The 23,639-nt window shown below is 42.4% G+C and overlaps 1 protein-coding gene across 9 annotated transcripts in view; it reads left to right on the forward strand.

Moving 5' to 3' along the window:
- ACAD9 (acyl-CoA dehydrogenase family member 9) overlaps nt 1-23,639 on the forward strand; it is a 63,988-nt gene that overhangs the window by 15,152 nt on the left and 25,197 nt on the right. For 3 of the 9 annotated variants that reach the window (XR_003796697.1, XM_029242618.1, XM_029242619.1), the window contains exons 3-6: nt 18,019-18,120; nt 21,300-21,406; nt 22,122-22,222; nt 22,939-23,017. Coding sequence is in view for 8 of the 9 variants with exons in the window: in XM_029242618.1 (XP_029098451.1) it covers nt 18,019-18,120; nt 21,300-21,406; nt 22,122-22,222; nt 22,939-23,017 (389 nt within the window). In the remaining variant the exon portion in view is untranslated. Of the gene's footprint in view, nt 1-18,018; nt 18,121-18,273; nt 18,354-19,375; nt 20,948-21,299; nt 21,407-22,121; nt 22,223-22,938; nt 23,018-23,639 lie in introns of those variants that run through there. The other 6 variants (XM_029242620.1, XM_029242624.1, XM_029242622.1 and 3 more) reach the window with 6 other exon arrangements.

Below are 23,639 nucleotides of genomic sequence, written 5' to 3' on the forward strand. Positions count from 1 at the left end.
AAATTTAAATTTATTTTCTTAAGTTTTTAAAAACTTTTTTATTGTGGTAAAAGATACATAATAAAATTTAACTATCTTAATGATTCAGAAGTGTGCAGTTCAGTGATATTACGTACATTCATATTGTTGTGCAATCGCCGGCATTCATTTTCAGAGCTCATTTCATCTTCAGGACCGAAAACTTGTACCCATTAAACGTTACCTCCCATCACCCCTCTTCCCAGTCCCTGGCAACTACCATCTGCTTTCTGTCCCTAAGGATGTGACTACTCTAGATACCTCACTGAAGTGGAATCATACAGTACTGTCTTTTTATAACTGGCTTATTTCACAGCTTAGTGTCCTCAAGGTTCATCTGTGTTGTACTTTGTGTCACCATTTCTTTTCCTTTTTAAGGCTGAATAATATTCCACGTATATATCTATATCATAGTTATATATCTATATGTCTGTTCACAAATCTATAATATCTATTCAATGGACTATATCTGTCACATTTTGCTTACCCACTCATCTCTTGCTCGACATTTCAGTTGCTTCCACCTTTTGGCTATTACGAATAACGCTTCTGTGAACATGTGTGTACAAATATTTCTTCAAGACCTTGACTTCAATTTTTCTTTAATATATTTATTTATTTATTTATTTATTTTTGGCTGCACTGGTCTTCGTTGCTGCTCACAGGCTTTCTCTAGTTGCGGCGAGTGGGGGCTACTCTTTGTTGCGGTGCACGGGCTTCTCATTGCGGTGGCTTCTCTTGTTGTGGAGCCTGGGCTCTAGGTGTGTGGGGTTCAGTAGTTGTGGCACACAGACTCAGTAGTTGTGGTGCATGGGCTTAGTTGCTCCAAGGCATGTGGGGTTTTCCCAGCCCAGGGCTCGAACCTGTGTCCCCTGCATTGGCAGGCAGATTCTTAACCACTGTGCCAACAGGGAAGTCCCGTAGATGTTTTTTTTTTCATGTATCTGTGGGGAGAAGGTGAGCTCCACGTCCTGCTCTTCCACCATCTTGATCCAATCCCTCAAGGTCTTTTGTATCATTTTGTTTTTTAACCCGTAAAAGTTTTCTTGTGCCCCTTTCGTTCTCTCTCTGTCCCCAGGCAACCAGTAATGTGCTTTCTGTCACTGTAGATTAATTTGCATTTTCTGGAATTTTATTTAAATAGATTCATATGTTATGTATGTTTTTGTCCAGCTTTTCTGGCCTAACTTTGCATTTCATCCGTGTTGTGTGCATCAGTAGTTCTTCTTTTTAATCAGTATGCATATACCAAAATTCGTTTATCCATTAACCTATTCATTGACAATTGGTAGGTATCCAGACTTTAGCTATCACAAAAAGGGATGTCGTGAACATTTTTCTGTGAGTCTGGTATAGACATGTGCTTGCATTTCTCTTGGGGAAATACCTAGGAGTGGAGTGTGTGAATCATATGGTAGGTTCCTGCTGAAATCTAAGAAAGTGCCAAACTGTTTTCCAAAGTGGTCACCACTTCACATCCCCACTAGTGCATTGGAGTTCCAGTTGCTCCACATTTTTGTCAGCACTTGGTATGGTCAGTCTTTTCAATTCTAGTCATTCTAGTGGGTGTGCTATGGTATCTCATCATGGTTGTAATTTTCATTGCCTTAATGACTAACAAGACGTCGGTCATCTTTTCATGTGCTCGTTTGCCATCTGTATGTCTTTTTTTGGTGAAGTGTCTTTCAAATATTTTATGCATTTTTTAGAAACTGGGATTTAAGACTTTTAATTGGTATATGTTTTACAGAAATTTTCTCCTGGTCTGTGGCTTGACTTTTCATTTTCTTAACAGTGTCTCAAAGAGCAAAAGTTTTTAATGTTGATTAGGTACACATTTTTTCTTTTGTAGTTCGTGCTTTTTGTATTGTATATAAAATATCTACCAAACCCAAGGTCATGATGATTTTCTTTTTCTTTTTGGACATCTTTATTGGAGTATAATTGCTTTACAATGGTGTGTTAGTTTCTGCTTCATAACAAAGTGAATCAGTTATACATATACATATGTTCCCGTATCTCTTCCCTCTTGCATCTCCCTCCCTCCCACCCTCCCTATCCCACCCCTCTAGGTGGTCACAAAGCACCGAGCTGATCTCCCTGTGCTATGCGGCTGCTTCCCACTAGCTATCTATTTTACGTTTGGTAGTGTATATATGTCCATGCCACGCTCTCACTTTGTCACAGCTTACCCTTCCCCCTCCCCATATCTTCAAGTCCATTCTCTAGTAGGTCTGTGTCTTTATTCCTATCTTACCCCTAGGTTCTTCATGACCTTTTTTTTTCCTTAGATTCCATATATATGTGTTAGCATACGGTATTTGTTTTTCTCCTTCTGACTTACTTCACTCTGTATGACAGACTCTAGGTCCATCCACCTCACTACAAATAACTCAATTTCGTTTCCTTTTATGGCTGAGTAATATTCCATTGTATGTATGTGCCACATCTTCTTTATCTACTCATCCGATGATGGACACTTAGGTTGCTTCCGTGTCCTGGCTATTGTAAATAGAGCTGCGATGAATATTAGGGTGCATGTGTCTTTTTGAATTATGGTTTTCTCTGGGTATATGCCCAGTAGTGGAATTGCTGGGTCATATGGTAGTTCTATTTGTAGTTTTTTAAGGAACCTCCATACTGTTCTCCATAGTGGCTGTACCAATTCACATTCCCACCAGCAATGCAAGAGTGTTCTCTTTTCTCCACACCCTCTCTAGCATTGATTGTTTCTAGATTTTTTGATGATGGCCATTCTGACCGGTGTGAAATGATATCTCATTGTAATTTTGATTTGCATTTCTCTAATGATTAATGATGTTGAACATTCTTTCATGTGTTTGTTTGCAGTCTGTATATCTTCTTTGGAGAAATGTCTATTTAGGTCTTCTGCCCATTTTTGGATAGGGTTGTTTGTTTTTTTGTTATTGAGCTACATGAGCTGCTTGTAAATTTTGGAGATTAATCCTTTGTCAGTTGCTTCATTTGCAAATACTTTCTCCCATTCTGAGGGTTGTCTTTTGGTCTTGTTTATGATTTCCTTTGCTCTGCAAAAGCTTTGATGTTTCATTAGGTCCCATTTATTTTTGTTTTTATTTCCATTTCTCTAGGAGGTGGGTCAAAAAGGATCTTGCTGTGATTTATGTCATAGAGTGTTCTGCCTATGTTTTCCTCTAAGAGTTTGATAGTTTCTGGCCTTACATTTAGGTCTTTAATTGATTTTGAGCTTATTTTTGTGTATGGTGTTAGGGAGTGTTCTAATCTCATACTTTTACATGTACCTGTCCAGTTTTCCCAGCACCACTTATTGAAGAGGCTGTCTTTTCTCCGCTGTATATTCTTGCCTCCTGTATCAAAAATAAGGTGACCATATGTGCGTGGGTTTATCTCTGGGCTTTCTATCCTGTTCCATTGATCTATTTTTGTTTTTGTGCCAGTACCATACTTTCTTGATTACTGTAGCTTTGTAGTATAGTCTGAAGTCAGGGAGCCTGATTTCTCCAGCTCCATTTTTCGTTCTCAAGATTGCTTTGGCTATTCGGGGTCTTTTGTGTCTCCGTACAAATTTTAAGATTTTTTGTTCTAGTTCTGTGAAAAATGCCAGTGGTAGTTTGATAGGGATTGCATTGAATCTGTAGATTGCTTTGGGTAGTAGAGTCATTTTCACAGTGTTGATTCTTCCAATCCAAGAACATGGTATACCTCTCCATCTATTTGTATCATCTTTAATTTCTTTCATCAGTGTCTTATAATTTTCTGCATACAGGTCTTTTGTCTCCTTAGGTAGGTTTATTCCTAGATATTTTATTCTTTTTGTTGCAGTGGTAAATGGGAGTGTTTTCTTAATTTCACTTCCAGATTTTTCATCATTAGTGTATAGGAATGCCAGAGATTTCTGTGCATTAACTTTGTATCCTGCAACTTTACCAAATTCATTGATTAGCTCTAGTAGTTTTCTGGTAGCATCTTTGGGATTCTCTATGTATAGTATCATGTCATCTGCAAACAGTGACAGCTTTACTTCTTCTTTTCCTATTTGGATTCCTTTTATTTCTTTTTCTTCTCTGATTGCTGTGGCTAAAACTTCCAAAACTATGTTGAATAATAGTGGTGTGAGTGGGCAACCTTGTCTTGTTCCTGATCTTAGTGGAAATGGTTTCAGTTTTTCACCATTGAGGATGATGTTGGCTGTGGGTTTGTCATATATGGCCTTTATTATGTTCAGGAAAGTTCCCTCTATGCCTACTTTCTGCAGGGTTTTTTATCATAAATGGGTGTTGAATTTTGTTGAAAGCTTTCTCTGCATGTATTGAGATGATCATGTGGTTTTTCTCCTTCAGTTTGTTAATATGTTATATCACGTTGATTGATTTGCGTATATTGAAGAATCCTTGCATTCCTGGAATAAACCCCACTTGATCATGGTGTATGAGCCTTTTAATGTGCTGTTGGATTCTGTTTGCTAGTATGTTGTTGAGGATTTTTTCATCTATGTTCATCAGTGATATTGGCCTGTAGTTTTCTTTCTTTGTGACATCTTTGTCTGGTTTGGTATCAGGGTGATAGTGGCCTCATAGAATGAGTTTGGGAGTGTTCCTCCCTCTGCTGTATTTTGGAAGAGTTTGAGAAGGATAGGTGTTAGCTCTTCTCTAAAAGTTTGATAGAATTTGCCTGTGAAGCCATCTGGTCCTGGGCTTTTGTTTGTTGGAGGATTTTTAATCACAGTTTCAATTTCAGTGCTTGTGATTGGTCTGTTCATATTTTCTATTTCTTCCTGGTTCTGTCTTGGCAGGTTGTGCATTTCTAAGAATTTGTCCATTTCTTCCCGGTTGTCCATTTTCTTGGCATAGAGTTGCTTGTAGTAATCTCTCATGATCTTTTGTATTTCTGCAGTGTCAGTTGTTACTTCTCCTTTTTCATTTCTAATTCTATTGATTTGAGTCTTCTCCCTTTTTTTCTTGATGAGTCTGGCTCATGGTTTATCAATTTTGTTTATCGTCTCAAAGAACCAGCTTTTAGTTTTATTGATCTTTGCTATCGTTTCCTTCATTTCTTTTTCATTTATTTCTGATCTGATCTTTATGATTTGTTTCCTTCTGCTAACTTTGGGGTTTTTTGGTTCTTCTTTCTCTAATTGCTTTAGGTGCAAGGTTAGGTTGTTTATTTGAGATGTTTCCTGTTTCTTAAGCTAGGATTGTATTGCTATAAACTTCCCTCTTAGAACTGCTTTTGCTGCATCCCATAGGTTTTGGGTCGCTGTGTCTCCACTGTCATTTGTTTCTAGGTATTTTTTGATTTCCTCTCTGATTTCTTCAGTGATCACTTCGTTATTAAGTAGTGTATTGTTTAGCCTCCATGTGTTTGTATTTTTTACAGATCTTTTCCTGTAATTGATACCTAGTCTCATAGCATTGTGGTCGGAAAAGATACTTGATACAATTTCACTTTTCTTAAATTTACCAAGGCTTGATTTGTGACCCAAGATATGATCTATCCTGGAGAATGTTCCATGAGCACTTGAGAAAAATGTGTATTCTGTTGTTTTTGGATGGAATGTCCTATAAATATCAAGCCCATCTTGTTTAATGTATCATTTAAAGCTTGTGTTTCCTTATTTATTTTCATTTTGAATGATCTGTCCATTTGAGAGTGAGGTGTTAAAGTCCCCTACTATGAATGTGTTACTGTCGATTTCCCGTTTTATGGCTGTTAGTATTTGCCTTATGTATTGAGGTGCTCCTGTGTTGGGTGCATAAATGTTTACAATTGTTATATCTTCTTCTTGGATCGATCCCTTGATCATTCGTCATGGTGATTTTCATTTATATCTTCTTTTAGAATGTTTATATTTTTATCTGTTAACATTTAGATTTATGATCCATTCCCAGATAATTTTGTTCATGATGTGAGGTAACATTTGAGGATTTCTTTTTTGCATGTGGCTATCCAATCGTTGTAGCAACATTTATTGAAAGGATGATCCTTTCCCTATTTAACTGACTTTGATACTTCTGTCAAAAACCAGTTGACCGTAAGATTCCCGGAAGATGGCAGAGTATGTAGCAGCAGGAATCTGTCTCCCCCCCAGACAACAGTTGCACTGGCAGTATCTGTCTGTTGTAACTGTTGAGGAGCTCTGGAGTCTGGATTGGGGGGCAGGGTGCCTGGACAAAAATGTGGTTAATTTCAGTCAGTTTCAGCTCTGAGCACAGAAGCAGCTACCCACCCCCAGACCCAAAGCAAGCTGCTATGCACTTGTTCCTGGAGCAGCCTGTACACAGCTTGTGGGAGCCAGAGTGGGCAAAACGGACCCTGTGCATCAAGTATTAGGGATCTGTGCTGGTTGCTGATTGCTGCTTCTAATCAGAGGTGCAGACAAAGAGGCAGAGGCCATGGTGTTGCAGCTTCTTACAGTGTCGCAAGCCCCTCCCCCTCTGGCAGAAGTCACTTCTAAGGGATTTAAAGGGCTAGTGCCTTTTTTCCTCTTCATTTTCTTTTTGCGTTTTTTTTTTTTTTTTGGCCGTGTGGCATGTGGGATCTTAGTTTCCCAACCAAGGATCAAACCTGTGCCCCCTGCAGTGGGTGGGTGGAGTCTTAACTACTGGACCGCCAGGGAAGTCCCTCTTTTTGTTTTTTCAGGAGCCAGATGGAATACTAGGACCTTCTAAAGCAAATGCATATATGGGCAGCAAATGAACTGGGAAAGGGACAGGCTCAGGAAAGACCTGAAAAGACCTTAAGTTTACACCTCAGGCTGATCCTTGGCATAGACAAAGCCTACAACAATTAAAAATCAAAACAAAACCCAAAAGCACAAACAACAAAAATAGAAATCAACATGTGGAATATCAAACCTAAAATCTTCTGCACAGCAAAGGAAATAATCAACAAAATGAAAAGGCATCCTAAGAAATGGGAGAAAATATTTGCAAAGCGTATATTGGATAGGGGACTAATATCCAAAATATATAAAGAACTCATGCAACTCAATAGCAAAAACAAAAAAAAAGTTTAAAAGATGGGCAGAGGAACTAAATAGACATTTTTCTAGGGAAGACACACAAATGTCCAACAGATACATGAAAAAAGTGCTCAATATCACTAAACAGGAAAATGCAAATCAAAACCACAATGAGATAACGCCTCTCACCTGTTAGAATGACTATCATCAAAAAGACCACAGATAACAAATGTTGATAAAGATGTGGCAAAATGGAACCCTTGTGCACTGTTGGTGGGATTGTAAATTTGTCAGCCACTATGGAAAACAGTGTGGAGGCTCCTTTAAAAATTAATATCAAACTCCCATATCCAGTAATTCACTTCTTGGTATATACCCAAAAGAAATGAAAACACTGGGACTTCCCTGATGGTGCAGTGGTTAGGAATCCACCTGCCAGTGCAGGCGACACGGGTTCAATCCCTGGTCCAGGAAGATCCCACATGCCGTGGAGCAACTAAGCCCGTGCACCACAACTGCTGAGCCTGTGTGCCGCAACTACTGAAGCCCATGTGCCTAGAGCCCGTGCTCCACAACGAGAGAAGCCACCACAGTGAGAAGCCCATGCACCGCCACAAAGAGTAGCTTCCACTTGCCACAACTAGAGAAAGTCTGCGTGAAGCAACGAAGACCAATTCAGCCAAAAATTAATTAATTAATTAATTAATTTTTAAAAATGAAAACACCCAAAGAGATAATATGCACTCCCATGTTTATTGCAACATTATTCACAGTAGCCAAGGTATGGAAACAACCTAAGTGTTCTCCAGTTGTTGAATGGATAAAAAAGATGTAAGATACCAAGATATATGTAAGTAAAATAGAATATTATTCATCTATGAGAAAGGAAGTCTTGCCATTTGCAATGACATGGATGGACCTTGAGGATACTATGGTTAGTGTAATAAGTCAGAGAAAGACAAGTATTGTGATAATCACTTATATGTGGAATCTAAAACTGAACTCCTAAAACAGTTGAATATGGGATTACTAGGGGCTGGGGAATGGGGGAATTGGAGAGGTGTTGTTTAAGGGTATACACTTGGAACTAGTAGATAAGTGAGTCCTGGAGACCTAATGTACATTATTGTGATTATAGACAACAACACTGTACTATAAATATCAAATGTGCTGACAGAATAGATCTTAATTATTACCGCCTCAAAAAGAAATGATAATTGTGTGATGTAGTAGAGGTATTAGCTAAGGCTATGGTGGCAATCCTATTGCAGTATATGAATGTATCAAATCAACATGTTGTACACCTTGAACTTAGACAGTGTTATATGTCACATATGTTTCGATTAAGGAAAAAAGAGCAAACCCTGGGGATTTCCCTGGTGGACCAGTGGTTAAGACTCTGTGCTTCCACTGCAGGGGGCGCAGGTTTGATCCCTGGTCAGAGAACTGAGATCCCACGTGGCACACAGCACGGCCAAAAAAGAAAAAGGAGCAAACCCTGGGAAGAGGGAAAATCTGATTTCCAGAGTTACCACATTATTAATTCACATGTCCAGTTTTCAGCAAAAGCAGAGCAGAAAAGTATGACCCATTCAAAGAAAAAAAAAAAAAGAACCAACAAAAAACTCTTCCTGTAAAACACCTGATGGAGGACCTACTAGACAAAGACTTAAAAATAGCCATCTTAAAGATGCTTAACTAACAAGACATGCAGGAAGTGAAGAATGTGTGAACAGAATGGAAATATCAGTAAAGAGGTAGTAAAGCTAAAAAGCAAAAATGACATTTGGGAGCTGAAAAGCACAGTGACTGAAAGGAAGAGTTCACTAGAGAGATTCAAAGATAGATTTGAGAAGGCAGAAGAATCAGTGAACTTGCTGATAGGATAATGGAAAATAATCAAGTCTGAAGCACAGGAAAAAAAAAAAGATTGAAGAAAAGTGAACTTGAGGGACCTGTGGAACACTGTTAAATGCATACATATTGTGGGAGTCCCAGAAAGAGAAGAGAGATTATTTGAAGAAACATTGGTTGAAAACTTCTCAAATTTCGTGAGACGTGAATATAAACATACAAGAAGCTAAGCAAACTCCAAATAGGATGAATCATAGAGACCTACACCAGGACACGTTATATAATCACACTGTCAGAAGACAAAGACCAAAAGAGTCTTGAGAGCTGTAAGAGAGAAGCAACAGACAAGGAATCCTCAATAAGATTTTCAGTAGATTTCTCATCAGAAATTTTGGAGGCCAGAAAGCAGTGGGCCAATATATTCAAAGTGCTAAAAGGAAAACATTCTCAACCAAGAATGCTATATCTGGCAAACTGTCCTTTAAAAGCAAGGAAGAAATTAAGACGTTCCCAGATAAAAGCTGAGGGAGTTTGTTACCACTGGCTCTGCCCTACAAGAAATGCTCAGGACACTAGACAGTAACTCAAGTCCATGTAAAGAAATAAAGATCTCATTGAAGGTAAATACATGGGCAGGTATAAAACCTAGTATTATTGTAACAATGGTTTATAACTGTAGCTTTTGTTTTCTACTTGATTTAAGAGTCTAATATATTTTTTAGAAAAACTGTCTAAAAGCCAGTATCACTGTAACTTTGTAACTCTACATTTTGTTCTCTGTAATAATTTAAGAGACTAAAAATTGTTTGAAACAATTATTTATGTTTTTGGACATGGTGCATAAAGATGTAATTTTGTGACAACAACAATAAAAGAAAAGGGTGGATTTGGAGCCTTTAAAGGAACAGAATTTTAATACGTTACTGAAGTTAAGCTGGTGTAGATTCACATGAGAGTGTTACAGCTTTGAGATGTTCAACGTGATCCCCATGGTAACTACAAAGAAAATACCTAAAGAATATACATGAAAGCAAATGAGAGAGGAATTGAAATGTTTCACTGCAAAAAATCAAGTAAAAAGAAGACAGTAATGCAAAAAAAAAAGATGGAGAAAAAAGCTATATAAATAACAAAATGACGGAAGTCTTTCCTTATCACTGATTACTTTAAATAGATTAAACTCTTCCATCAGAAGTCAGAAGTTGCCAGATTTAAAAAATAATCCAGCTATATCTTGTCTACAAGAGATTCAGTTTAGATCCAAAGACACAACCAGGTTAACAGATAAATGGGTAAATAAAATGTATATGCATACAATGGAATATTATTTAACCTTTATAAGGAGGGGAATTTGGACCAATGCTACAACATGAACCTTGAGGACATTATGCTAAGTGAAATAAGCTGGTCAGAAAAGGACAAATACTGATTGATTTCACTTGTATGAAGTATTGATACTGAGAGCAGTCAAATCCATAGAAACAAAGTAATAGAATGGTGGTTGCCAGGGGGTGGGGGGGAGGAGGAATGGGGAGTTATTGTGTAATGAGGGCAGAGTTAACTGTTTTGAACCGTGAAACGAGTTCTGGAGATGGGTGGTGGTGATGGTTGCACAATAATGTAAATGTACATAATACTACTGAATTGCACACTTAAAACTGGCTAAGATAGTAAATTTTATGTGTATTTTGCCACAATATAAAAAAATGGAAAAAATCAATCATTTATGTGAGGGTCTGTTTCTGAATCCTCTGTTCTGTTTGTCTATTTTGATGCAAATATTATGTTGCCTTCTTTACTGAGCTTTGTAATAGGCTTGAAAGCAAGAAGTGTTAGTCCTGCAGCCTTGTTCTTTCCTGAAGTTGTTTGGCTCCTCTAGGTCCTTTGCATTTGCTTATAAATTTTGGAATCAGCTTTTCAGCTTCAACAAAAAGGCCTTTGTGTGTTATGATTGGGGTTACAATAAATCTGTAAATCAGTTTGAGGGAGAATTGAGATTTTAACAATACTGAATTTTCAAATGCACGATCATGGGATATCTCCCCATTTATTTGATTCTTATATAATTCTCTCAGCAGCATTTTGTGTGTCATGGTCAGTGTATAGACCTTGGACATTTTTTTTCCTTTTTATTTTTTTGGCTGCATTGGGTCTTCGTTGCTGTGTGCAGGCTTTCTCTAGTTGCGGTGAGCAGGGGCTACTCTTCATTGCAGTGCGTAGGCTTCTCATTGTGGTGGTTTCACTTGTTGCAGAGCATAGGCTTCAGTAGTTGCCGCATGCTGGCTCAGTAGTTGCGGCATGCAGGCCCTAGAGCACGTGGGCTTCAGTAGTTGCAGCGCGTGGGTTTCAGTAGTTGTGGCACGTGGGCTCTAGAGCGCAGGCTCAGTAGTTGTGGCACACAGGCTTAGTTGCTCCGTGGCATGTGGGATCTTCCCGGACCAGGGGTCAAACCCATATCCCCTGCATTGGCAGGCGGATTCTTAACCACTGCACCTCCAGGGAAATCCCAACCTTGGACAAATTTTGACAAAAGTTTCTGATGGTTTCTCAACTGATAATGTTTTTTTGATGGTTTGTAAAATGTATCCATAAGTATTTAAAATTCTTTGACATTATAAATGGTATTTTTTAAAATTCCAATTTCTGATTGTTTGCTGTTTGTATATAGAAATACAGTTGATTTTTTTACACATTATTTTTACAGTGGTATGGAAGTTCACTTTTTTCTGTATATACTTGTTTCTATTTCTGAAATTTTTCTTCATAATCTATATTTTATTTCATTAATAAAAGAAATTCACACTTGTTTAAAGGAGATTTAGGAACTAAACGAGATGAAAGAAAAATGTCACCCATTGTGTCATAGTTTTTGTTGTTGAAAATCAATTTTAGTTGAACTTCAGCAGATGTGGGTGTTTTCTTGGGGATTTCTTAATTCAACCTCAGGGTTATACCCATTAAATTTAATATGTATGTAATATGATAACATTTCATGATGACATTATTTGCTTTAAAAAAACTTTAGTTTGAGATAATTGTAGATTCACATGCAGTTGTAAGAAATAATTCAGAGATCAGTTATACCCTTCACCCAATCAGTTTCCCCCAATGCATAGCTTTATGGAATACGTCTTGCATAACCACAGAATGTTAATCACAACCAGGAAATTGACATCAACCTTATTCAGATTTTGCCAGTTGTACGTTTACTGACTGTGTATGTACTTACGTAATTTTGTCATATATATAGATTCATGTGACAAGCACCACAATCATGGTACAGAACAGTTACATCACAAGAATCCCTCATGCATTCCTTTTATAGACATGGCCCCTTCTTGCCCTCTCCTCCCCAGCTTCTGGGAACCACTAGTCTGTTCTCCATTTTTATAATTTTGTTATTTCAAAATGTTATATTAATGGAACCATACAGTATATAAACTTTGGGATTGGCCTTTTTTACTCAGCATAATTCTCCTGTAAGTTGCCGTGTATCAGTGGTTTGTTCTTTTTTATTGTTCGGTAGTTTTCCATGTTACGGGTTAACACAATTTGTTGACTATTCTGACGTTGAAGTGCATCTTGGTGGTTTCCAGTTTTGAGGCTCTTACGAATAAAGCTTCTGTGTACATTTGTGTACAAGCTTTGTGTGAACATATTTTCTTTTCTCTGGGATAAATGCCCAGGAGTGCAGTTGTTGGGTCCTGAGGTAGTTCTGTGTTTAATTATTTTCAAAGTGTTGGCTGTACCGTTTTACGTTCCCAGTAGCAGTGTATGTGATCCAGTTTCTGTGCCTTTTTTTTGCCAGGATTTGGTGTTGTCACTGGTTTTGTTTTAAAAAAAAACTTGTAAGAATTTTGGCCATTCTGTTAGATGTGGAGTGTTACCTCATTGTGGTTTTAATTTGCATTTCCCTGATGCCCGATGATGTTGAACATTTTTTCATGTGTTTAGTTGTTCCCTTAATGAAGCCTCTTCAGTGAGTACAGTTGGTTTTTGTATATTGACCTTGTATCCTGCAGCCTTCTTAAGCTCATCTATTAGCTCTTGCAACTTTTTTGATCCATCCCAGAGGGTTTAGTACATAGACAGTCACGTGGTTGGTGATGAGGGCAGTTTCATGTCTTCATTTCCAGCCTGGTTTCCCTTTCTTTTCTTTGTATAATTCAATGGCTAACATCTCTAGTATGTTGAATAGGAGTGGTCAGAGCCAACTTCCTTGCCTTGTGCCTGATTTTAGGGAGAAAACATTGTCTTTTACCATTAAGTATGAGTTAGCTGTACATTTTTTTGGAGTGCCCTGTACCAGGTTAAGGAAGTTTCCCTTTATTTCTGGTTTGTCGCGTGTTTTCATCATAAATTGTATCAAATTGTGTCCAGTGTTTTTTTGCATCTGTGAAGATGATTATGTTTTTTTTACTGTTTATTCTGTTGACGTAGTAAATTACATTGGGTTTTGAACACTGAACGACACTTACATTCCCAGGATAGTCCCCCTTGGTTGTGATATATTATCCTTTTTTGTATTGTTGGATTCACTCCGGAGGATGTTAAGGGGACATGACAGCTAAATACAGTTGGGATCCTGGATTGGATCCCAGGAAAGAAATAGGCTATTAATGGACAAACTGATGAAATTCAAATTAATTCTGTAACTTAGTAATATTGTATGAATGTCCATTTCTTAATTTTGATAGTTTCCCCATGGTTCTATTAGCTTCTGTTAGGAGAAGTTGGATGAAGAGTATACGGGAACCCTATACTATTTTTGTGACTTTTCTTTAAATCTAAAATTATGTGAAAATAAAAGTTTAAAATAAAAATGAAAAAGTGATTTCTTATGGGCAGCGTAGTTGAATATTGTTTTTTTAATCCAATTTGACAGTCTTTCTTCCTTTTTTCTTTTTTTTAATAAATTTAATTTTTTTATTTTTGGCCGCGTTGGGTCTTCGTTGCTGGGTGCGGGCTTTCTCTAGTTGCAGTGAGCAGGGGCTACTCTTCGTTGTGGTGCGCGGGCTTCTCATTGCGGTGGCTTCTCTTGTTGTGGAGCATGGGCTCTAGGCACGTGGGCTTCAGTAGTTGTGGCACGTGGGCTCAGTAGTTGTGGCTCATGGGCTGTAGAGCACAGGCTCAGTAGTTGTAGCACATGGGCTTCGTTGCTCCACAGCATGTAGGATATTCCCGGACCAGGGCTCGAACCCGTGTCCCCTACATTGGCAGGCAGATTCTTAACCATTGTGCCATCAGGGAAGCCCTCCTTTTTTTAATTTTTTTTTTATCGAGGTAATGTTGGTCTGTAACATTGTAAGTTTCCTGTGTACAACACTATATTCCTATTTCTGTGTATATTATGCCATACCACCAAAACTTCAGTTTCCATCTGTCACCATACACTTGATCTCCTTTACCCATTTCACCCTCCCCCACTCTGTGCCTTTTAATTGGTTTTTGATATATGATTATTTTAATGTAATTATTGATACATATGTAGTTGGGTTTAACGTTAGCATCTAGCTGTTTATTTGTCCCATATTATCTTTGATCTTTTTCCCTCTTTTCCTGCTCTTTTTGGATTAATGGAGTATTTTTTATGATTCCATTTTATCTTTTTGCTTGGTTTATTGGTTATGCCTCTTGTGTTTTATGAGTGGTTGCTTTAGAATTTATAGTATGTAAACATATACTATGTATCAAAATCTGCTTTCGGCTAATATTATACCACTTCATGTATGGTGTAAGAACCTTACACTTCTGCTTTCCCAGCCCACGTTCTGTTTCATACATTTTATTTCTACATTCTTTATAAACCCTACAATACTTTATTTCCTTCCTTCCTTCCTTCCTTCCTTTCTTTCTTTCTGTCTGTCATAAAATGTACATGGAATAAAATTTACCATTTTATGTATTGACTTCCTCTTGGTACCATCATTCTTCTGTGGGAGGGACTTCTTTTCAGTTTTCTTGTGGTGCAGCTTTTCAGGGGTGAGTACCTACAGCTTTTATGTATCTGGAAAGTCTGTTTCATCAGAAAAGATTTCTGTGTTGACAACATTTTTCTTTTAGCGGTCTCTTCTGTTTTAGCATTGTTTCTGATGAGATGTCTGCTACCATATTATCTTCGGTTCTTTTCATGTGTGTTTCTTCGTATCTGGCTGCTTTTAAGTGGTTTTAGAGAAACTGATATTAGTGTAGTTTTCTTCACATTTTTCTCAGGGTCCTTTGAACTTCTTGGATCTGTGTGTTTATCAACTTTGGTAAATTTTGGTCATTATTTCTTTAAACATTGTTTTATCACCAACCATACCACATTCCCACACTCCTTCCTCCCTGCTCTCCTTTGGAGATTTTATATATATATATAAAGCATACGTATCTATAAAAAAGGTATACATATATAAAGATATATATATTTGCTTGAGGTTGTCCCACGACTCACTGACGCTCTGTTGTTGTTTTTTTGTCTTTTTTATTTTGTATAGCTTTTATTATTATGTCTTATGTTCACTAATCTTCTTTTCCCCCTGGTATTTGGTCTGCTGTTAATCCGATCCAGTGTTTTTCATCTTAAGCATTGTTTCATCTCTGGAAATTTGATTTGTGTCTTTTTATTTTTCCATGTCTCTCCTTAATATGCTCATATTTTCGTCTACGTTTTTGAGCATTTGGTTATAATAACTCTTTTTTTAAAATAAATTTATTTATTTTTGGCTGTGTTGGGTCTTCGTTGCTGCATATGGACTTTCTCTAGTTGCAGCGAGTGGGGGCTACTCTTCGTTGTGGTGTGCAGGCTTCTCATTGCGGTGGCTTCTCTTGCTGTGGAGCACGGGCTCTAGGCACGCGGGCTTCAGTAATTGTGGCATGCAGGCTCAGTAGTTGTGGCACACGGGCTTAGGTGCTCCGCGGCATGTGGGATCTTCCCGGACCGGGGCACGAACCCGTGTCCCCTGCATTGGCAGGTGGACTCTCAACCACTGCGCCACCCGGGAAGCCCCTGTAATAACTCATGTGATACCCTTGTCCACTGGTACCTTTGTTACTTCTAGGTCATGTTCAGTTGATTGATTTTCTTCTCATTATCACTCATATTTTCCTGCTTCTTCATGTGCCTGGTGGTTTTCTCTTGGATGCCAGTCATTGTGGAGTTTACATTCTTGGTGCTGTGTGTGTGTGTGTGTGTGTGTGTGTGTGTGTGTGTGTGTAGTATGGTCTTAAGCTTTGTTCCAGGGCTCGATTAAGTTACTTGGAATAGTTTGATCCATTCGAGACGTGCCTTTAAGTGTCATTAGAAGGAGCAGAGGAAGCCTGTAGGGCACTGTTTTCAACTTTTTTTTTTACTGCTCTCTCTTCCCCCAGAGCCTTTTTAGACATCTTTTTACCCTAATCACATCCCTCTGTGAAATTTTAATGCCACAACTATATTATTATCTGTTTATGTATTATACGTGTTACTGTGCTTTATACATAAAAAAATATTTTTTTGCTCCCCTTCCTCCAGAACCGTTTTCACCCCCTTGGGGGTGATGTTGCCCTGTTGAGAATGCATGGTCTCGGACTGATTCTTTGCTACTAGTAACACATGACTCTTCCTCCTCGTATCTAATATCCTGTATTCTAAGGTAGCGAGATAAATCCAGTCCCTGTATCTCCATCTTGCGGGAAGGAAGTCTTCCCAGATCCTGGCAGTTTCTTCAGAGTTGAACATACCCTACCATACAGCCCAGCCACTGCGCTCCAAAGTGAAATGAAAACATGTAGTTGCACCAAAACTTGAATATGAATGTTCACAGGATCTTTATTTCTAAGGGCCAAAAACTGGGAACCAACCAAATGTCCTTCAAGGGGTGAATAGATAAACAATTTTATACCCATACCAGTAGGTAGTGAAAAATAAAAAGGAATGAAGTATTTATACTTGCAACAATATGGATGAACTTCAAAATCATTAGGCCAAATTAGGCCAGATCAAAAAAAAATACCTTGTGATTCCATTTATATAAAAACTCAAAAAATGCAAACCAATCTGTAGCCGAAAAGATTAGTGGTTGCCTGGAGATGGAGGTGGAGGGAAGGATTGATCACAGAGGGACATGAGGAAATTTCGGTGGAAAAGGAAATGCTTTTGTTGATTGTGCGTATGGTTTCGTGGGTGAACAGATGTCAGAACTCAAAAAATTATTCTAAATATGTGCAGTTTATTGTGTGCCAATTACATGTCAGTAGAATTGTAAAAGTAAAAGATGAGGGGTTTGGGGCTTCCCTGGTGGCGCAGTGGTTGAGAGTCCACCTGCCGATGCAGGGGACACGGGTTCGTGCCCCGGTCCGGGAGGATCCCACATGCCGCGGAGCGACTGGGCCCGTGAGCCATGACCACTGAGCCTGCGCGTCTGGAGCCTGTGCTCCGCAACGGGAGAGGCCACAACAGTGAGAGGCCCGCGTACCGCAAAAAAAAACAACAAAAAAACCAGGGGTTTGGACTCCATTTGGGGAACCTATATTTCTCATTAGTGACCCATATGTATAAAAATTTATAAGCGTGATTATGGTTGTTTTTATGATTTATAATAGTGATGAAGTTTAATTTGTTGGCAGTTTATGAAAACACTTTTACTTGATTCTTATAAAAGTGTGCAGCTGCAGACCTAACACAGTGATGGTTGAGTTTTGCTGTGATGATTGTGTGTGTAGGTGGTAAACAGACTGACCTGTTCTCAGGAACCTGTGGACTCTGGGGAAAGGGTGTGGTTCTGAACACCGGTGGAGCTGGGTCCAGAAGCTGCCTGGAGTCTGGCCACGTAGCCAAACGTTTTAGGGCAGTGCTGGCAGCTGTGTGCTTATTGTCTAATTTTCTAGAAGGTACAGGTGATAAAACAAAAATTCAAGTTTAGTAATAAATGCCTGCAGAAAAGTTTAGGCCTCATAAATGTATAGTTTCTGCAGTTTTACGCAATGAATACACCCAGATCAAGAAACAGAACATTACCTGGTAGTGGTAATTTTCTGAAATGCAATTCTTCCTGGGCGAATAAGGTAAAATTGAACACATGCTGAATAACCATGGCTAGACCATTTCCAGGTCTGAAGTTTCTGACGCTGGAATTGTATAACATAGAACAGTTGTTCTGTTTACTTCTATTTGTGTAAACATAGGTTATATTTCGTTTAATCAAAATATTTCCTCTTGGCAGTGGACTCTCAAAAAATCGACCGAGAGGGAAAAATCCCAAATGAAACTTTAGAGAAACTGAAGAGCCTGGGGCTTTTTGGGATGCAAGTCCCAGAAGAATACGGTAAGTAAAGGAAACCACCACCCAACCAGTTTGGCTTTTAAGAAAACCCTCCGTATTTGTCCAAAAAAGGGTTCTGTTCCAGAAGGGTGGCCTTTGAAAATGCACAAAGTCCAAGGTCAGTCTGTAAAACGTCCCTTTGTGGGTTAAATCCAGGGTGGCTGGCTGGTGAGTGTGTGGCCCAAGAGGCTTTTCAGCAGGAAGAGCTATCCAGTTCCCTGCCTTCCTCCTCGGAGGTGAGGAGGGACCCTGCAGGATGTCTGTGCTCTCTGGGTCCCTTGGGTGGGGGAGGAGGGGTGGGTATCACCTCCGGCCAGCTCGGGCTGGTGCAGCGTGGTCTCCACTGTGAAGCCCTGTGGTCTCTCTGGCAGAGGAGCTGCCCCAGGCCCGCAAGTGCTTTTGTGTGTAGGGAAGGCCACGCGCTGCGCGCCCAGGGTCCAGGGCCCAGCGGCCAAAGGGGTGGGTGCACGGCTGTGGGGCGCGGGCCGCCTCGGGGAGGTGGAGCCCTGGTCTCGGGAGCTTGCGAGCAGGCCCGTTGTCCTCTGGGCCATGCTCGTTGCTCTTGGAGGTTTACAGTGGAAGGCCCTGCCTTCCCCCCAGGATCCCCGCCTGGTGGCTGTGCCCTGTTAGACTGAGCCCGTCGTGCAGCTTGTGTGTCTCCTGCCTGATGTAGGGGTGGTCCTCTCAGTTCTGTGGGAGCGAGGGGACAGGCACGGAGTGTGTGAGGGAGGAGCAGGGACAAAACACAGTCCCTCGCAAGCACTGGCACGGACGCACGTCCCTGTATTTTCACTCTCGGGACCTTTTGACGAAGACGTGTGGCCTTCACCCCGCACCCCCTGCTCTCTGAGCCCTCCCGCCGAGCCCAGGCTGGGGCGGCTTCCGGCTTCATGAGCACAGGGTCAGTGCTTTGGACCCGAGAGCTGTAGGTGGCGTGTGACACCCGGGTACGTTCTCCCAGCCAGGCCGTGGGTTAGGCCTGCACGGCGAGGCCCGGACGCGGGAGCTGTCCTCGACGTTCTGCCTCTGCCGGGTTTATCTCAGTGAGACCTGTGCCCCCCGCACACCCCACCCCACAGCCAAGGGTGGGGGCCCTCGCTGCCTGTGCAGGAAGTCCCACTGGGACCTATCCTGCAGCTGCTGCAGTCTGAGAGAAAATGTGAAAATATAGAACAAACGAGTTTGATGCCTGATTTCCTTAATTGAGAGGTATATTTTAATCAGGCTAAATCTTCGTTTATATGTGTGTCTGTCGCAGTGTATTAAGCTGTTAAAGGACGTCTCCTGCTCGTCATCCTATGAAATCCCTGTCACCGCGTTTCCAAATGTATGGAAGGAGTTCCAATCTGTGCAGAAAACGTGAAATAATTGCTGTTGCTGCTCCCTCTGGTGGCGGGATGCAGCACAGGCCTCTTGGGGGGAGCTACACCTGCAGCCTCTGGGGACCGGGGACTGAGCTCTCCCCACACCTGGAGACCTGTTGGTGTCACTTGTCGGTAACTCACAGGCCCCGAGGAACTGTCTGCCGTACGGTGGGGGCCACGTCGAATATTAGAATAGAGACCAGGTGGGGTTGAGCCACAGAGCGGCAGTTGGTGTCATGAGCTGAGAAAAATAAGTGTTTGGAGAAAACAGATAGTGGAGGAAAGCTGGCAGACACAGCCAGGGTGGTGATTGTATGCTTCCCCTTCAGAATCATTAAGAAACGACTTCTTGACTGAGGAGAAGCAGCAGTTAAGTTTTCCTCCAGACAATTTTTGTGTGAGATTGGAATATGTCTTTTTGCATCTCTCTGTGTTTTATGCCAGCACGTGTGTGTGTGGTGTGTGTGTGTGTGTGTGTGTATGTGATTGCACAAATCCATCCCTTATTCCTGTTTTATGTCCCCTTCTTGGGTGTGAAAATGCTCTTTCATGAGATAACAGTGGTCACATTTGGGACTATTTCATTGTCTTTCCTTTTTTTAAATCCTTCCTGGGGAAATTAAGGCGACAGCAACCTTATGTTCATGCCCAAAACATTTTCGGGAATTGTTCCCAGTCCTGGAGTGTTCTGAAGGCTGGTTGGAAACCGCCATCCTGGAAAAGAGGCCTTTCCACCGGCAGCCTGGTTTCCGCCCCCAGTTCCCTGGGTACCCCCCGGGTCTTTCCGGCCCCTCAGCCCCTCCCCCCGTCAAGCAGTCTCCACCCACCTGTCATCTGTCCCCATTGATTGTCCTCCCCCCATGATTTTTCTGATACTTTCATGGGGAAAAAAAATACACAGCTTTTTTTTTTTTTAAAGAAGCAACACTGACTTCAGCATGTCAAACAAGTAGGAGCACAAGCATTTTGATTGAAAGCGGCATGGTGATGGGTGGCCTTCCCTGGGTCCCCGCTGAGCGCAGGGGACGCTGCACACCCCTGCAGGGACTCGGCCCTCCCCTTGTGTGGAAGGCGCCCCCTGCAGTTGGGCCGCGCGCGACCTTAGGCCTCGGGTAGTCATTTGTAAGGTGCACACAAGGCCACCCCACCACCGCCGGAAGTTGAAGATAAAATGCAGAATACCCAAGTTCAGCAGAGTCTGCGTTTTTAGTGTTTTCTCTTTTTGCTCCTAGAACACTGACTCCTTCCGAGGGTGACTTTGCCCCCCGACCCTGGGGCAAGAGACATGTCTAGAGACATTTATGTTGTCAGAAGTGTGGAGGAGGGGGAACTTCTAGTGGGCAGAGGTCAAGGATGCCACCCCACGTCCTACAGCACACGGGGCACCCCTGCGACAGAAGGACCCAACCCCGGATGCCAGTATCCCAGGCAGAGAGACCTTTCCTGGAGGCCACGAGATGCTGGGGGTGGGTTTCGGAATGGGGTTCACGTCTGTGAAGCCCAAGATCTGTGATAGGAGGTATTCACAGCATTTCAAGTAACTTTATGTATGTTTAGGTGTTTATATGTTTTTGTGTTAAATATTACATTTTTATATTAAAATATACACCTGTATATGCTTATATGCCTAGAAGAAGTCTGAAAGGATGTGCACAAAAATGCTGTGAGTGACAAGTTCATGGGTAATTTCTGTTTCCTTTGTACCATTCTGTGTTGTGATTTTTAAAAAATGGGGAGCTGACTTTATAAAGCCACTTGCCTTTCCTGGGAGGAATTTGGGGCTGGAGCGTAAGTGAAGCTGGCCTGTTTCTGCCCTAGGTGGCCTGGGCCTCTCCAACACCATGTACGCGCGGCTGGGGGAGATCATCAGCCTGGATTGCTCCATCGCCGTGACGCTGGCAGCACACCAGGCCATCGGCCTCAAGGTCAGGGGTCTGGGTTTCCGCGGTGGCGAGGGGGCAGCCGGCTCAGCGTCTCGGAGGAAGGCCCGCTGTCCTGCAGCCTCGCTGTACCGTGCTCAGTGCCCTTCGGTGGCCCTGTCCTTCCTTTTGAAACCTCCTCCTGCCCCATCGCCTCTGACCCATCCTTCCAGGCCCAGGCCAGATGCCACTGCCTCCGTGGAGCCTGCCTTCACCACGGGCTGGAGGTGACCCCACCTCTTGATTGGCTCCCTCGGGGCCTGAGCGTGTCCCCCCTGCTGTTGGCACCTGTCCTCCTACTCCGCTGCTTGGAGTCTTTCAGGGCAGGTCTAGGGGCCCACAGCTCATTCCTTGGGTGGTTTTTGTTCAGTGTAGAAACCGAGGGGGCTGAGTGCACAGCAAGCTTGGTGCCCGGGCGTGGCGCTGCCCAAGCACCAGCTGTGGCTCCAGCCACCCGGCTCTGGCCACCCTGCCGGGAAGTGGAGGAATTGCCAGAAAGACTGAGGCCCTTCCTGGAGCTGTGCCAGGCCACCCTGGACTGTGCACTTTGGGGTCTCCCTGGCAGCCCAGCTCCCCAGACCCTCCAACAGCTCCCCAGTTTTTACTGCGGCTGCCAGCTCTTGCGTGAAGGAAGCGTGTTCCAGAAGGGGCTGTGTTCTGCAAGCACGTTTCACACACTTCTCTCTTGCCACCGCTGAAAGCAGCCCGTGTGTGTTGCCAGGGCATCATCTTGGCCGGCAGCGAGGAGCAGAAGGCCAGGTACCTGCCCAAGCTGGCTTCCGGGGAGCACGTGGCCGCCTTCTGCCTGACGGAGCCAGCCAGGTCAGCCCTGCATGTCACTCACAGCTTCAGGGTCCAGGGGCTTTTCTTTTTACTGAAGAGGGGTGGGTGGCGTCTTCCCTCCCTGAAGACTTCCCGGGAGTTGAGTCCACAGCTTTTCTCACCCATTCTCTTCATGCTCTCTTACCTCTACCTTACTTCTCTTTCCTGGTTACCTTTACAAATGAGATAACATGGCTGACAGCACCTGTAATTTCTTTGTGCTTTGCAACCCTCCTTATATACAGTAATGCATTCAGGCTTCACAGCGACTTTCAGAGTATAAAGGGCGGGTGGTATTGTGCCCACTTTACAGGCTGTGAACTGAGGTCCAGTGAGATGGGGTGATGAGTCCCGAGTCTCACAGCCGCCATGAGGGCAAGTCCGTTATCCAGCCCCTTTCCGTCCTGCTTCCCCACCTGGGGACCTGGGTCCCCTGCGCTCGCCTCGCGGGAGGTTAGAGCCCGCGTGAGCCGGCATTTCCGTGTTTAGACCTCCCAAACGTTGTCGCTGCCGCCTTCTCACCCGATGTGACAGAGCGGGGTTGGCCAAACCCACCTCGCCACCTGTTTTCATAGATGAAGTTTACTGGAACATGCCCGTCTGTCTACAGATTGTCTGTGGCTGCAAAGCTGAATATGTCTATTAGCTGGCACTTTGTTTTCCGTGGGGCCTTGTCTCCAGCGTTACCCCTCAACCGCGTATTTCTTCCGCCGCAGTGGGAGCGATGCTGCCTCCATCCGGACCAGGGCCACGTTAAGTGAAGATAAGAAACACTACGTCCTCAATGGCTCCAAGGTACAGCTGCGTGGCCTCCGTGGCCGTGTCAGGGTCTCCGTCCTGACCTTCACCACCACGCACTGACCACTTCCCATGCTCCAGGGATCATAAAGGGCAGGCACATCACCCCTTAACCGTCATCCTCGGGTGATGCGCCTCCTTTTTTGGAAGAAGAAACGGTGGCTCAGAGAGGTTACATGACCCGCCACCATACCATCCGCTTAGTGGCAGGATGGGAACCAAGGTGTCCTGGCTCCTGAGCCCGCAGGCCTCCGTAGTGCTGCCCACCTCCCTGAGCTGCTCTTGTGTGTCCATTCTTTTAACTTTTTATTACACAGATTTTGAAACACAAAAGTTTAGTGTCGTGAACGTCCACCCCCGTCTCCTGGCTTCGGTGCTTCCTCCGTCACGCTGCAGCCCTGGATGGCAGCCATGACGAGCTCAGTGCATCTCTGCAGGACGGGCCTGAGAAAGTCACGGCGTACACTTAAACCTTGATCGTTTCTTACTATCTGCTTAACGTTCAAACTTCCCTGATTGTCTCGTACTTACTTTTTACAAACAAGTTGCTTGAATTAAGATCCAAATAAGTTCTACATGGAGCAGTTTGTTGAGAAGTCTGTTCCCCCTCCCCGTCCCC

This window comes from Monodon monoceros, unplaced genomic scaffold (genome assembly GCF_005190385.1).
Source record: "Monodon monoceros isolate NGI ecotype Baffin Bay Population unplaced genomic scaffold, NGI_Narwhal_1 Super_Scaffold_3, whole genome shotgun sequence".
In the NCBI taxonomy this organism is placed as follows: domain Eukaryota; kingdom Metazoa; phylum Chordata; class Mammalia; order Artiodactyla; family Monodontidae; genus Monodon; species Monodon monoceros.